This window comes from Vipera ursinii (genome assembly GCF_947247035.1).
Source record: "Vipera ursinii genome assembly, chromosome: 2".
Lineage (NCBI taxonomy): Eukaryota > Metazoa > Chordata > Lepidosauria > Squamata > Viperidae > Vipera > Vipera ursinii.
In genome coordinates this window covers 59,054,115-59,069,428 of record NC_139513.1, presented here as the reverse complement: position 1 = coordinate 59,069,428, position 15,314 = coordinate 59,054,115, and the positions used below count along the sequence as shown (strand labels likewise).

The 15,314-nt window shown below is 36.1% G+C and overlaps 1 protein-coding gene across 3 annotated transcripts in view; it reads left to right on the top strand.

Annotated features, from left to right (window-relative positions):
• The window catches only part of CACNA1D (calcium voltage-gated channel subunit alpha1 D), a 272,427-nt gene that overhangs the window by 210,885 nt on the left and 46,228 nt on the right, over window positions 1-15,314 (top strand). For 2 of the 3 annotated variants that reach the window (XM_083353209.1, XM_083353211.1), the window contains 5 exons: window positions 2,948-3,075; window positions 3,183-3,279; window positions 4,504-4,606; window positions 5,848-5,949; window positions 11,001-11,131. In XM_083353209.1, coding sequence (XP_083209335.1) covers window positions 2,948-3,075; window positions 3,183-3,279; window positions 4,504-4,606; window positions 5,848-5,949; window positions 11,001-11,131 — 561 coding nt within the window. The remainder of the gene's footprint in view (window positions 1-2,947; window positions 3,076-3,182; window positions 3,280-4,503; window positions 4,607-5,847; window positions 5,950-11,000; window positions 11,132-15,314) is intronic. The other variant, XM_083353210.1, reaches the window with a different exon arrangement.

Sequence of the window (15,314 nt, the reverse complement as noted above, 5' to 3'; positions counted from 1 at the left end):
TTGCATACATAACTACTCAAGCTGGTGAATGTTGCACAGTTTTAATGTCTGAATAGTCTTTGGGACAGTCCCATATAGAACACTGCAGCAATCCATCTACAAGATACTAAGAGTATAAGTGACTAAGAAGAAAGCCTCTTGATCCAGAAAGGATCACAACTGAAGCAATCAGTCAATATAATGATGCTTGTACAAAGGCATTTGTGTCTACAGTCTCTACTTACTATTCCAGGGGTCTTCAAACTTGGCCCTTTTATGACTTGTGGACTTCAACTCCCAGAATTCCTCAGCCAGCATGCCTGGCTGAGGAATTCTGCGAGTTGAAGTCCACAAGTCATAAAAGGGCCAAGTTTGAAGTCCCCTGTATTATTCAATCAAGAATCATGAGTTCAAGAGGACTCCCAAGTTACGGGCCACATCCATTTGCAGAAGCAGTATCTTATCCAGAATCAAATATGTACTATTTCTGGACTCGATCCAATTCTATTTTAATAGGTTTTAGTGAAATCTCATTTCTAGACTCAGATAGCTTCCAGACACTGAGTAGGACTTCCACCACATCACTTACATGACTCTTGATGGACATATAATTGGATTGGACATCAGCAGCATACTGAAACCTCACCTCATGCCAGCAGATGATCTATCTCAGTGATTTTGCATGGTAGTGGGGAGATCAAGTCTTATAGCTGTCCATAATGGAGCACTTGAGCTCCTCCTATTGACTGGAGATTACTACTTAGAAATGGAAAAACCACTGAAGAACGGTGTTTTCCTCCATTTTCTTTGTAGTCAGTCCAGGACATCTTAGTCCATGGTATCAAGAGCCACTAACAGTTTCAGAAGGATTCTCTCTCTCTCTCTCTCTCTCTCTCCCTCCCTCCCTCCCTCTCTCTCTCTCTCTCTCTCTCTTGTCAAAAACATCAACATGAGTTATTAATAAAGTTTTGCTCCTACAGCCAGGCCTGAATCCTGACCAGAAAGGATTTAGATAATCCATTTCATTCCAGGGTCCCTTAACTACAATTCAATCATCTTCTGCTAAAAAGAGATCAATTATTGTCTAAAATGGCCATGTCAAGATGTGGTTTCTAGAGGAAAGATGGTGGTATCACCTCTTCACTGATGGAAACATTGGTCACCACTCACTCTCAACTTTCTGCCCTGGCAGCTTTTAACAACCAGGTAGACTAAGGATTTAATCTATCAAGAGTGGATCTAATAGCACAGAGAAGCTTGTGTACATCCTCATCCACAGGCTTAAATGAATTCCAGATTATAAAAGGATATCTCTTATCATCTCATCTGGATTTGCCCAGCCGGTGTCCAACCCCAAACAAATGTGTGATTTTATCCTCAAAATTTACTGCAACAGCTAAATTTTCGTAGAGTGACTGGGTCACTCTAATGCTGGTAGACATCCAGTCATAGATACAATAAAGACAGAAAAGTCATATGACTTTGCCACTCTTGTTGCTACTGTTAAGCTGAAACCTGAGCTCTTTCCCATGTTGGGTCACATTCATTCTTCCTCTCATAGCAGTGTTACTCTTGGAATGGCTTTCTTCATCTCTTGGAAGTCCTCAGTAACCCAAGAAGTTGCCATGAGTCAGAAACTAGATGGAGCCTGCTCAGCAATTTTGCCAATCTTCCTCTTTTCTAGAGGTTTACCAGGCACTTGACAGAACTGCCTGCCAGGGTTTTGAAAAAATCCCTAGGTAATTTTAGAAACCGCAAAATCCAATTAGATTTCTAAAGTGAACTTGATAAAACAGATCTTTTCTCCCCACAGAAATCTATAGTGCCAACTAACTCTCTAGAAACTAGAGAGTAACCTTACCATGACAAGTTGCATTACTTTGTTATTTAATCCTATATTTTATTGTCAAAGTATAATCAAATAATACACTGGTATCAATAAGCACTCATGTAAACATTCATGTGTGGTACATGAATAATATATGCAATAACATAAGGAGACAGTATCAGGTTCAATGTATATTATGTCCATATCTCTCTTGTTTTCCTCTAAATATTTTCTTCTAATCATATTCTGACTAATGGAAACACATTTCTTGCCTTGAGCAGGGGGTTGGACTAGATGACCTCCAAGGTCCCTTCCAACTTACTATTATTATTATACTAATATTACACTTGCTCAATGTAGCATTCCCTTTTCTTTAACAGTCTACTTTTTTCTTTCACTGTTGCAGTTTCTATTATAAACTGTTTGCTACAGTTAACATTTTAAATCATCGGAGTTGGTATAACATTTCCAATTTCACTGGAAGCTGACATTCTAGTATATTTATGAACATCTTACATTTCTAATCTTCAAAGCCACAAATAGTATGAGACCAAAGCCATTTTAAGGTTAGCTTCCACTTATAGGAATCTGCCAACCTTTGCCTTAATAACCCTTCCACTTGCTATCTAAAGAATGGAAGGTGTACGTAAAGAACAAGGCTTTCCCATGGAACATTGTGCCAAAAAGAGCAAAAAACATAATCTTGTATTTATTCTACTCTGAAGCAAGGGCATTTACAGCCAAATAAATGCAGGAAATTAAATTTACAGGCAAGTTTATAGACCTTATTTTTAGCAAATATTTATATCTGTCTAAGGTAAAAGATAGATATGGAGAGACAGTTTGATGCAGTGGTTAGGGCTTTAGGATAGAAAACAGGACTGTAAGTTCTAGTCCTGCCATAGGCACAAATCAGCTGGGTGACCTTTGGCCAGTTGCTCACTCTCAGACCTAGGAAGCAGACAATGGCAAACCACTTTTAAAATCTTGCCAAGAAAATTGCAAGGACTTGTCTTAAAAAAGATATATTTATTTCAGAGCCCAAGTTTAATTTAATACATAAATAAACAAAACTTTCAAAGTGTTCTTTCTGATTGCTACCTGAGTTATATGCTAATATTGTCTTCCATTGTTTTTAAGATTATCAATCTTTTTGTGGCTGTCATCATGGACAACTTTGATTATCTAACACGTGATTGGTCTATCCTTGGTCCACATCATCTGGATGAATTTAAAAGAATATGGTCAGAATATGATCCTGAAGCAAAGTAAGTTACATTCATGACTACAATATGTCCTCATCAAAAAGGGTAAAAAACAAAACAATGCCTAATGTAAGTCAGCTTTATTATTTTTTCCTGAATTTTTTTTATAGAGGGAGAATAAAACACCTTGATGTTGTTACTTTATTGCGACGCATCCAGCCTCCCCTTGGTTTTGGGAAGTTATGTCCTCACAGAGTAGCCTGCAAGGTAAGCTGGAGTCATTGATTCTTTAAAAACTTCTACATAATTCACGTTTCTAGAGAAGAGATACCTGTATATTCATTGCACTCAATTCTTCCTTGTTAATTATTAGCTTTTTCTCTAGGCTCTGTTATATATTATTACAAAAATAATATCACTTCTTTCTTTTGTTCTGGTTCATTGATATGGAGCAGTATTCGGTTGGTAATAAAAGGAAGTTTTGGAGAATTCAGGAATAGTCAAGATTTTTATAAATTGCCTATTCACAGTTATGAAAGGAGGTAAAGAAGTCCCATATACATCAAAAGGTCCCTGTAATTAAAGCAAGAAGATTGATGGTTCTTAGTTTTTAAAAAATACATGACATGGATTTTGCTCTTGAGATCACTGGCTCATGTGGCTCATGTAACTCCCAACTAGAACTAAAAGGCTAATTGAGGTCCTTTGAGCAGAAATGGTTGCCTACCAATGCAGAATATAAGCAGGAAAAGCACAATAGATTCTGGTTGTGTGGAAGTTTCCAAGTTTATATTGAAGTTGTATATAGAAACACCATCTTGTCTTCAGCAGATCAGCAGTGTTGTGGTAATGCTTAACATTTGTACTAAGTAGTAAGTAATTGAATCAGAGCATAAAACAAGCATTCTACTATTAATTGAGATTAGCAAAATGCCTCTAAATTACCCATGAGGAGAGTATGATGGAAAGGGTAATCCAGTTTTCTTTGGTAAATAAAATAGCTATAGTTATTTAAAAAAAACAAGTCTCATTTCAGAATAATGGAAATTTCAAAGATATCTAGAATCATTATCCAAAGAAATTACCTTTTATTCTTCCTGCAGTTATAAATATTTCCCACTGATTTTATGAGAGAACTAAACAACTATGAAGTTATCAAATAAAAAGGAATTAAACTTTATAGTAATTATGATATGCTCATACCAAATATTTATCTTCTTCCATTAAAGTATAAAGTATGTTTGTATAAATTGTTTTACATGTTAATTATAAAACAGACTTGCTTACAGAACTCTTGTGTCAGGCAGAATTTCCTCTATTTTGAAGGATATCCCTGTAGTACTCAGCTCATAACATCTATGAGTAATAATAACCACTTGACTATGATGTGTCCTTCTATGCATTTTTAGATTAATTTCCTGTGCATACACTTAAGCATCTGATAAACACATACTAAACCTCGTGTCTATTTATTTTTTTAAATATCTGCAGAGGTTGGTAGCCATGAACATGCCCCTAAACAGTGATGGAACAGTTATGTTTAATGCTACTCTATTTGCTTTAGTAAGAACAGCCTTGAAGATCAAAACTGAAGGTAGGAGCCTATAATAAATATTTCAATCATTCTTTACTTCTCCTTATCAAATAATTAGTACTGATATTTGATATATGTGGTGGCCATCCTGGAGACTTTCTAAATGTAAACAGTTGCATGTATAGTTCTCTGTAAAAAATACTATAGCTATGTTTGTAGCCCCAAATCTCAGCTTTTTGCGAGACAATAGTTTACTTTACTGACAAATAGGATAGGTGGTGGAGATCACTTGGACTTTGAACTTGGTATAGACTGGTCTTGATTTCTCAAAATCTCTGGTCTTCAAAAAATTGTACATAATAGAAAGAAACATGTTATTGTTGCCAAAGTAACATGCTATCAGAAAATATATTTCATCATATACGAAATTCATTGGTATTAGTACCTTCTTTATTTTGTACATTTGCTTCAATTTGGTATCTGCAGATTAGAGGACCAATTATTCATAACCATTGTTTTCCTTTTGACAGATGCTTCAGTACATCCAGGGAATTTACTATCAGGAGATAAAGTTTTGCATATGGCCAGGACATCAGATGGCTTTTTGAACTGCTCTATATTTTTAAGATATAATTTGTTTTACAATGGTGGCATTTCATGAAAAGTCTTCCTTGTTTATCCTACTTGTTCATTGAAATGGCTGTCGGCAGTACTAATGTTGGTGTCTGTCAATTTCCTTCTGGATCCTAGCCAATATTCCTTCTGTGCTGATTGCTGAAGGATCAGTGGAACCAGCTATCACCCTCCAAATCAGGCTTGTGAGCTTCTCAAATGCATCCAGGGGGCCAATGTGTTTGTTTTCCCTAGTCATTACCTTCCCTTGCCACAAAAACAGCAGCAATGAAGAGGTGTTACTGAAACAGTCCAAGCCAGATAGGAACCACTTCAAAATCTATTAATCCAATCTGCCAGACTTGCTGTGGGAGAATATCACAAAGATACTGGAAGTAATAGGCCTTCTTTTGAATCTGTATCTCTTGAATCTTGAGGCAGTCAGATTTGTCTACGTGATATTGTCCCAAAGCAAAAGCAGAGTAAGCTAGTGTCAAAGCAATTGACCTTTTGGAAACTTCATTTAACTTTGGCTTAGCTGTAGAGATCCAAACCATGTGCAAAGATATTGACATTTTGCTGTTTAGTTGCATGTTAATATATGCAATTCCTTCCTTCCTTCCTTCCTTCCTTCCTTCCTTCCTTCCTTCCTTCCTTCCCTTCCCTTCCTTCCTTCCCATTCTCCTCAGGTAATCTAGAGCAAGCAAATGAAGAACTCAGGGCAGTTATAAAGAAAATCTGGAAGAAAACTAGTATGAAACTCCTGGACCAAGTTGTTCCTCCTGCTGGTGGTTAGTAACATGATTTCTCATAGCTTCTACACTTTAAATACAAACACAGAAAAATAACAATTCAACCAGAATGCTAATATTAACTAAGTGATAAGATAGTAAAGTTTTACAGAAAAACACATAACAGCATTCTGGAATAAAGAATTTAAACATTCCTTTATACATAAACATTTCAATTTATAGGCTTCAGAATAATGATGTGCTAATAAGAAGCTCTTATTATCTCTACTAATGCATTTAAATTTGGAACTTAGTGTAAAATTTGTGAGACATTCTTTCTTTTTTTTCCTTCAACACTCTTAGCCCCTAATGTTTATGTAAGCTAAATTGCCTCCAAAATTTAAGAAAAAAATTAATCAAGTGTAATTTTATTAAGAAACACGGAGTAAACAATATGCTAATGTTAGTATATTAGCTAGAACTATGTAGCTAGGAAAGTTATGATTGATTTAAATGAAATTATGCATCTAAGTTAAATGCAAATGCAAATATATTAATGATATATGGACGGTTATATACTTGTTGATAAATACAGTGATAAAGTGTTGATTGTGGGTGATGTTCTGATTTGCTTTTTTTCATTTTAAAAGTGCAGGATCTCTTGCATAGTTAGAAAACATCTCAGGCTGCTGTCAGACATCCAAGAGACCCAGCTATTGGAGTTCATCTTCTAAAATCTTTATAGTTTACTGTAATTCTTTAGTATTATTGCACCCTTCAAGATCACTCTGGTTTAGGTTTGAAAAATGACTTACTCCTGAAGGTACTGAATTCTCTCCTCTCTCCAAAGATGACCTCCTTAGTATTTCAGGAGAGAGAGAGAGAAAGACAAAGCAAGAGAGCATGTTTAGCTGTCCTACTTTTCAGCCAGCGCAGAAGAAGCCCCTGGCAACTGACAACTCAGATACAGGATGGGATGGGACAATGCCAAGCAGTGCCAACTGTCCAGAAAACAGATACTGCACATTTAAAATGACATGTCTGTGTCCCCTTCTGCTTTTTTCTAGCCGCACAGCTGATTTCTTGCATGGCCTAGATGAGTTTGCTTTTGTTGTAACAATGTGCTTGAGCTTTTTCTGCAGCCTCTATTCCTTTCAACTATCAGTCTTTTCAGAATATTCTGAAGCAATTCTGTTTTAGGGTGGTGGCATGGAATCAGTGTTGCCTCTGGCCAGCTTCATTCCCCTCTTTTTTTATTGAAATACAGAGACATGCTTCAGAATAGCAAGCCATGGCTGTCTAAACTGAGCAGGGAAGAGCCTTTTACTGAGTACGTGATTCAGACATAACACATAATGCAGGCCTTCTTTAAAGTGGAGTTGGAGAGTTCAGCACAATTGCATCACTGTGTACAAGATGATATCAATGTAAAAAAATAAACCTATAGAAAATCAAGCGTGCAGATTCTCACAAGCCTGAAATAAGTTCAAGATTATATAGCTTCAGTTTAAGCAACGTCATAATTTGAAGAAAACTTTGTAAATTATACTGGCTTATATTTCAGATCAGATCAATGGATTAGAATGAAAATAGATGTATGTAGGACATACCAAAGTTTTTATCTAAGTTAAGTTAGGTCACATTATTTCATTAGTTTCAATATGCTTTGCCTCTCTCAGAGAAGATCCAAACAGACTAAATGTTAGAGTCATTTCACCATCTCTCAATAATAAGCAGAGTTACAGAATAAGAAATAGTAACACAAGAAAGTATTAGATAGTTTTAGATACTATTAGCATTAAATTCACTAATTTTCTTAATTTATTAATACCTCAAAAGATACTAAAAGTGATTTGAATATCAAATGTCATGTTACATTGCAAAAATGTAACTCAAAATGAATGATGATGGGGAAACCATTGGTCTGTTTTATTCCAAGGTTTCCTTTAATGCCCCTATTAACTCTTTTCCAAGCACACAGACACCTATCTAATATTCCCTTTTTTCTTCCCTACTTGTTTTGTTGAAATCCATTTTATTTTAATACTTTTTCATTGATATCAGCTCTATTTATTCTACGCCCACTAAGAAAGGGTCCATGTTTGGTCTGTAAAATATGCTCTGTCCCCTTTGCATATTCTGCTGTTGTACTATAAGCAAGAAATTGCAAGTAAAGGCAGGTGAATTTGCAAATATGGATTTGTGAATATCCACTTTCAAACATGCGTATACATAAAAAATATATATATATTCTGATAGGCCAGCTTAATGCATGTTTTGTTTATTATAGTGTATAAAGTTTATTTCTTAGTCCTCTGAAATCCATCTTAAAGAGCATTTCCTTATTAAAATTAATATTTTGAGAATTTTTTAAAAAGGAGCCTTGTCATAAGCTCATAATTATCTTAATATTATTTTTATTATTTGTATCCCACCTATATTATTTTTTACAAATAATTCAAAGCAGAAACATAACCAACATGCCTTCTTTCTATTTTCCCCTCAAGAACAACCCTGTCAGGTGGGTTGGGCTGAGATACCGTGTTTTCCCGAAACTAAGGCCTACCCTTAAAATATAAGCCCTCCCCTCAAAATAAGCCCTAATTTTGGGGCAAGGCACACACTTAAAAATCAAGTTAGGGCAAGGGGTGGGAGTGTGGAGCTTTCCCACGCGTCCCGCACCCACTTATCTGGCAGCCAGGTCTCTCCTCGCTGGCCCACTTCTTCTGAGGCATCTTCTGCAGCCAGGCCTGCATTTCACAGTCAGAGGCCTTTCCGGAATGCCTGTGCAGCCAAGAACCAAGCTATGGATTCAATCCATAGCTCGGTTTTGCAAGGCCCCTGCAGCCGAGAACTGAACTATGGATTGAACTATAGCTCGGTACTCGGCTGCAGAGGCCTTCCGGAAAGGCCTGATTGGGAAATTGCAGGCCAGAATGCAGCTGCAGAATGAAGCTGCTCCTTCAGCCCAGAAGAAGTGGACCTGCTGGGGGTGGCTGTTGGTGCGGAGGTAAGACTTCCCCTGAAAATAAGACCTGGTGCCTCTTTTGTAGGCAAAAATAATAATAAAACCAAATCATATTTTTGGGGAAACACGGTAGAGTGACTGGCCCAAAGACTTTCATGGCTGAGGTGGTACTTAAATTCACAGTCTCCTGCTTTCCAACCTGGTTCCTTAACTACTACCACTATCAGATTTGTGTGCAGATTTCTTTTGTTTTATTACTTTTATGACATCCAAATTTTAGCACCATCTTTTATTCAAAGGTAGTCCTTAAGATCTGTACTTCGTCCTTTGACATATTAGATTAATATAGGCATCACTGACCAGGGCAGAATATACAGGCAGTTGGGCTAATCAGAGAATCCAATTCTTATCATGAATTCCTTTTTCAAATAGGGTCAAAATGCATGTCACTATTGCACGATTTCCCACTGAACTAAATTCTAAAGGATTCTGTTTATATGGACAGAGGAACATTCAGTACAATTATTCTGTGGGCATTTTAGTGGTATAAAAGAACAATTAATTCAAGTGTAGTTTCAATGAGAACCTTTTTAAGAAAATAGTTTCCAAGGCAGATTACACCAGGTGCTCTCATCCTTTTCAAATATAGTTAACTAACCATGATGATTTAAAGAAAAAAATTACCTGACTTTGAATTGCTAGGACTTCTAAGTTTGCATTGTCACAAATGGAGGTTGATGAGAAGCTTTTCAAAAGACATTTTGTCAGGCTCAACAATGCTATTTAAAAGTCAGCATGAAACAGACTGGACTCCCAACCAAGCAACGTTAAATATTACATTTTGTTTCTTTAAGAACTCTTCTAAAGAAGCATAATATCAAATACATTATCAAATATGGGCTTACTTTATATGTAGTATTATTAATCTAACCAGAAGAATAACATTATTTTAGGAAGGCATTTAAGACCACCTTGAAATGAAATTCTTTGTAATTGTCCATAATGTAAAAAGTAAAATGGATGATTTTTTAAAAAAATCTCTCTTTTCTGTAATCAGAATTAGATATGGTAGTGAAATAAAAGTTAATAATATAACACCAATAATCCAAAACAATTGCTAACAGTTTTCAGAAAAACTACCCCCTTTGTGCCTTCGAATCACCACCAAAGTGTAGAAAGCCATCCAGAGGAGATCTGGAGCTTGTTAGTGAGGAGTAAGAGTAGAGCAATGGGAATCTCTCATTGTGAGTCAACTGTAGGAGTTAAATTGTTCCTGAAATGATCACTCATGAGTTATATCTGTGCTTTTAATGATAATAATGCTGTTCAACATATCCAGTTATTGGATATACCAAAATTCTTTCATACTTACTCCATTGTAAAATCTTCTTAAAGACCCCATCAGGTAAAGCTTCCAGTATAAGGAGATCAATTTAAGATGATAGCATTTGCCCGAAAGCCTGATTTCTGATACCTGTCACTTTATGAGTATAATTTGCTGAGTATTTTCACTGAGAGAAAATCTACAACACCTTAATGGTTTAGAAAGTTAGGTAAAATAACAATAATTGGACATATTTGAATTTGTTATAAAAATAAGCTCCTTTTATCAATAATATCAAGCTACATGCAACCCCCATAATACCTATTTTGACATGGAGGGGAAATTATTAAATATATGAGAAAATGTCAGTTTAGCTCTTTAATTAAATTTAGATTTCTACCCTATCCAACATGCAGCTCTCGTCTAAAAATTGTACATCCCTCCTTTAAAAAGACTGAATCCAAATAAACCTTAGAATTTCCCAGGGTGCTCTTATTGTAGTAATTTGGTTCAAACAGATGAAAGTATTTCAGATCCATGTAACTATCAGCCTCTTAAAAGAACTGCTTTCTCTTTCAATTCTAATAAAATAATTTATTTTCCTTTCATAAGACATAGTTCACTTATCTGCTTCTACTGCTTAGCCTAGTTTGCCTGTTAAACATTGCTTTATGCTAGATTCAGGTTGCCTTGTTATAAGCCAGAACCCTAATGCACAGAGCACTGATCACATTTTTTACTCACTTGGATAAAGAATATATATTGACTTTTAATGAAATGCACTGAGGTGGGAGACATCTCTCTGGTCTGTTCATTTAGATGATGAGGTAACCGTGGGGAAGTTCTATGCCACCTTTCTGATACAGGACTACTTTAGGAAATTCAAGAAACGGAAAGAACAAGGACTGGTGGGAAAATACCCTGCAAAGAACACCACCGTTGCATTACAGGTGACTTTGTTTTCCTACACTTTAACTAACCATCTTGCAAGTTTATTAATAATCACAGGTAAAGGGCTGTAGATGCAGTCAGCAAGGCCACAAGGACTGTTCTTTGTAATGATTCCTGGGGCCCTTCAACATTAAGAAGAGTAATCTTATTTTTCTGCGTGTTGAAAGGTAAGTGAAGAATATTTTATAGAAGCCGCAGCAGATAGGACAAAGGTAGGTTTTATGTTTTTAAGATACAGATATTAAGATGCTGATCTCCATAACCACATGTATGATAGTCAGGTTCCACATGAATTTAAGTGGTATGTGACCTTTCTATATGAACTCTCTTCTGCATACATCTCAGAAGAACCAGAAATCTACATTGACAATAGGAATAAAGAAGCTTGAATGTGTTCCTTGAGGGAAAACAGACACCTCCAAATACTGTGAATGTACATGGAATTATCATACTTATTTTCATCTGCACTCCTTCCTAAACAGCAATATGAAGTTTTTTAAGAGAATCGGGGAAGCAAAAAAGCTCAGCTTCCTCCTTCTTCAAATTACACACTCTCAAGATCTCTCTATAATCAAGAAAAGTTGCTTCTGAGCTCCTGCTTCTTTAATATCTCACACTGGCAAAATCCAGAATTGGAACACTACCAAATGCTAGAATGCCTCATACAACATATAGCATGTTCACATTGTTCAGCAAGTAGCTGGCTGTAGAACTAATTTCATAATAAATCCCATTACTTTGGAAGATCTCACTTCTGTCATCCCAATATTCTACCGAGCTGGCCTCTAACTCTGAAAAAATAGAGGTATTCCCCCACACACACATCGTTTATCACAAAAAGGTTGCAGTGGCCCACAATTCCTCAAAAGGGGTTGTGTGAAACAAGGCTGTCAAATGGCAATTTGTGAATATAATAAGGATGGAGAAGTAGTGACACTTTTGTATTACCACCGCTGGGAACTTGCATCTGTGTTTAATCATACTCATTGTTTGTCACTGACAAACAATTGAATCATATTCTTTGTCTTTTGACAGTATTGCTCCAGGCAGCTATTCTGATATTTCATCGCCTGGAGCTTCTCAGTAAACCAAGGCAAACCTCCCCACTCCCCCCCCCCATCTCATTATTTAGGGATACGGCATTCAGGGGTGATCCTGCCAAACACTTTTGTTGTCTACAAATTCCAGAGTTTGACTAGATGTCCAGCAGAACTGTTCATCAAGTTTCTGAGAAACTCGCCAATGCCTGCTGGAAACCACTGGATCAGTAAGATGCATCGGGCAACTAGATATTGGTAGTGTGAATGAGACTTATAGTGGCCAGTATCTAGTAACCTAGAGAATATTGGGTTGGACATAATATGGGTTTAAAGATGGCCACATTTTCAATGAACTGTGACTCTGTGACATGGGAACCTACGATTCCAGGTTAAATGTGACCCTATTTTTGTGTTCCCTGTATCTCTCTTCTGATTATTATTGATGAAGATTAATAGTATTTTCCCTCTATTTTGAGGCAAGAAACACTTGTGAATTGTAGAAGCCCTAAGTAGGTTTAGATATGTTTTTTTAATTAAAGCTTAAAACTCTTAACTAAAAATCTAAAAAACTGAAACCTTGACCCTATCCATATACGAGGGCAATTTGGAAATAAACCTCCATTTGGTTATCAGTGACAGACACTCGCAGATACAGAACTTTTATTATACATAAAAAACTACAACATTAGATTACTTTTCTACATAATCACCATTCAAACTGAGGCACTTGTCATAACGTCTTACAAGGTTTGAAATTCCTTAGTGGTAGTCGTATGCCCCAACACTTGTTATGGATGGCTCATCTGAGTTTTCATAAAGTTTCACAGTAGACTTCTGAATTGATGGTCAAATCACGGTCCATGAACTTCACTAGCAGTACTCCTTTGGCATCTTCACATTTGGCAGGATTTTCTATGGCATCACTTCTTTTTTTAAACAAGTTTTATTAATTTTCTAATTTTATATCCAAATATTTATGAAGCAATGTGGTAACTGGATAATCAAAAATCTAATAACAAAATCTTTTTGTACATAGCTCAGGGTGCATCAACAAAAATTCCCTCTCCAATTCCCTTAGTCACAATATCAAAATCAAATTAATACATTTCTGGTTATGACACAGTCAATTAGAGCAATTATCAATACATTTTCACATATATTTATCCACGTCCTGTTTTTAAGTTTTATCTAATTTCATTACAGTGCTCCAAATTAGCCTATAGTATCTAAAAAACTTAATTTTGGGGTAACCGACATTTTCCCTATTTCATTATATAGTAATTATTATATCTAAAATACGTACATTGTTCATTTAAGTGTATTCTTGTTATATTTCAAAAACATATTCTATTTGCCATCTTTGTAATTCATCAATGATTAACGAAGTATCTTTTATTGTGACATTCCAAGTTCTATAATATAATTGAAAGTTTTGTTCTAGTAGCTAATTTTCATTCACAGTAGACTTCTGAATTGATGGTCAAATCACAGTCCATGAACTTCACTAGCAGTACTCCTTTGGCATCTTCACATTTGGCAGGATTTTCTATGGCACCACTTCCAGTGTGGTGTTGGTTCATGATAAGGCTCGCCTGCACATCACTAGATGCACTCAAGAACTTTTGAAGCAATTCCGTTGGGCTGTTTTTGATCAGCCCCCAATAGCCCAGATTTGGTCCCAAGTGACTACTGCTAAGGAATTTCAAAACTTGCTAGACGTTATGACAAGTGCCTCAATTTGAATGGCGATTATATCAAAAAGTAATGTAACACCGTAGTTTTCTAATGTGTATAATAAAAGTTCTGTATCTGCGAGTGTCTTTTTAAAAAAAAATATTTTATTGATTTTTCACGATTTTTTAACAATCTTTAATCCTTAGTAAGCAGTGTGTTGCCTGGGTTCATATATTCAAAAACAATAATGATTAATTTCTATAATTCTATAATCAATATATTAGTATATTTCCTTGATCTTCTCTTCTTCCAGTAGCATTCTCCTTTGTCAACATTAAACAAATATAATTCTTAATATTTTCAATACATACAAAGTTGGATATAAACATTTTTCTTGTGTTTGTATAAATAACAATAACACCCATATACTGTATAACATCTTTTCTGGTCGGCTTATGTTTCAATTGTATTTGTAAAAGTCATCTTATTAAGTCACTATGTGTCCTATTTTCAAAATTCTTATTTAAGCTTAATTTCCCTTCAGTATTCAAACCATTCTTATCAGTCATAATTTTCTCAAAATTGATTACCTTTAAATATGCAAATTTTTCAATCACATACACCATCCCAATATTTTCATATTTCATATATTATAAAAAGTAATATACTACTTATATATCTTATCCCTCTTACTGTTGTTGTTGTTAGCTGCGAAGTCGTGTCCAACCCATCGCAACCCTATGGACAACGTTCCTTTAGGACTTCCTGTCCTCTACCATCTTCTGGAGTCCATTTAAGGTCACGCCTACTGCTTCAGTGACTCCATCCAGCCACCTCATTCTCTGTCGTCCCCTTCTTCTCTTGCCCTCAATCTTTCCCAGCATTAGGCTCTTCTCCAGTGAGTCCTTCCTTCTCATTAGGTGGCCAAAGTATTTGAGTTTTAGCTTTAGGATCTGGCCTTCTAAAGAGCAGTCAGGGTTGATCTCCTCTAGGACTGACTGGTTTGATCGCCTTGCAGTCCAAGGGATTCGAAGGAGTCTTCTCCAGCACCATAGTTCAAAGGCCTCAATTCTTTGGCGCTCAGCCTTTTTTATGGTCCAACTTTCACTGCCATACATTGCAACTGGGAAGACCATAGCCTTGACTATACGCACTTTTGTTGACAGATGTCTCTGCTTTTTAGTGTGCTGTCTAGATTTGCTATGGCTTTCCTCCCGAGGAGCAAGCGTCTTTAAATTTCTTGGCTACAGCCCCATCTGCAGTGATCTTGGAGCCCAGGAAAATAAAATCTGTCACTACCTCCATTTCTTCCCCATCTATTTGCCAGGAATTGAGAGGGCCGGATGCCATGATCTTGGTTTATTTAATGTTAAGTTTCAACCCAAGTTTTGCACTCTCCTTCTTCACCTGCAACAAGAGGCTTTTTAGTTCCTCTTCACTTTCGGCCATTAGAGTGGTATCATCTGCA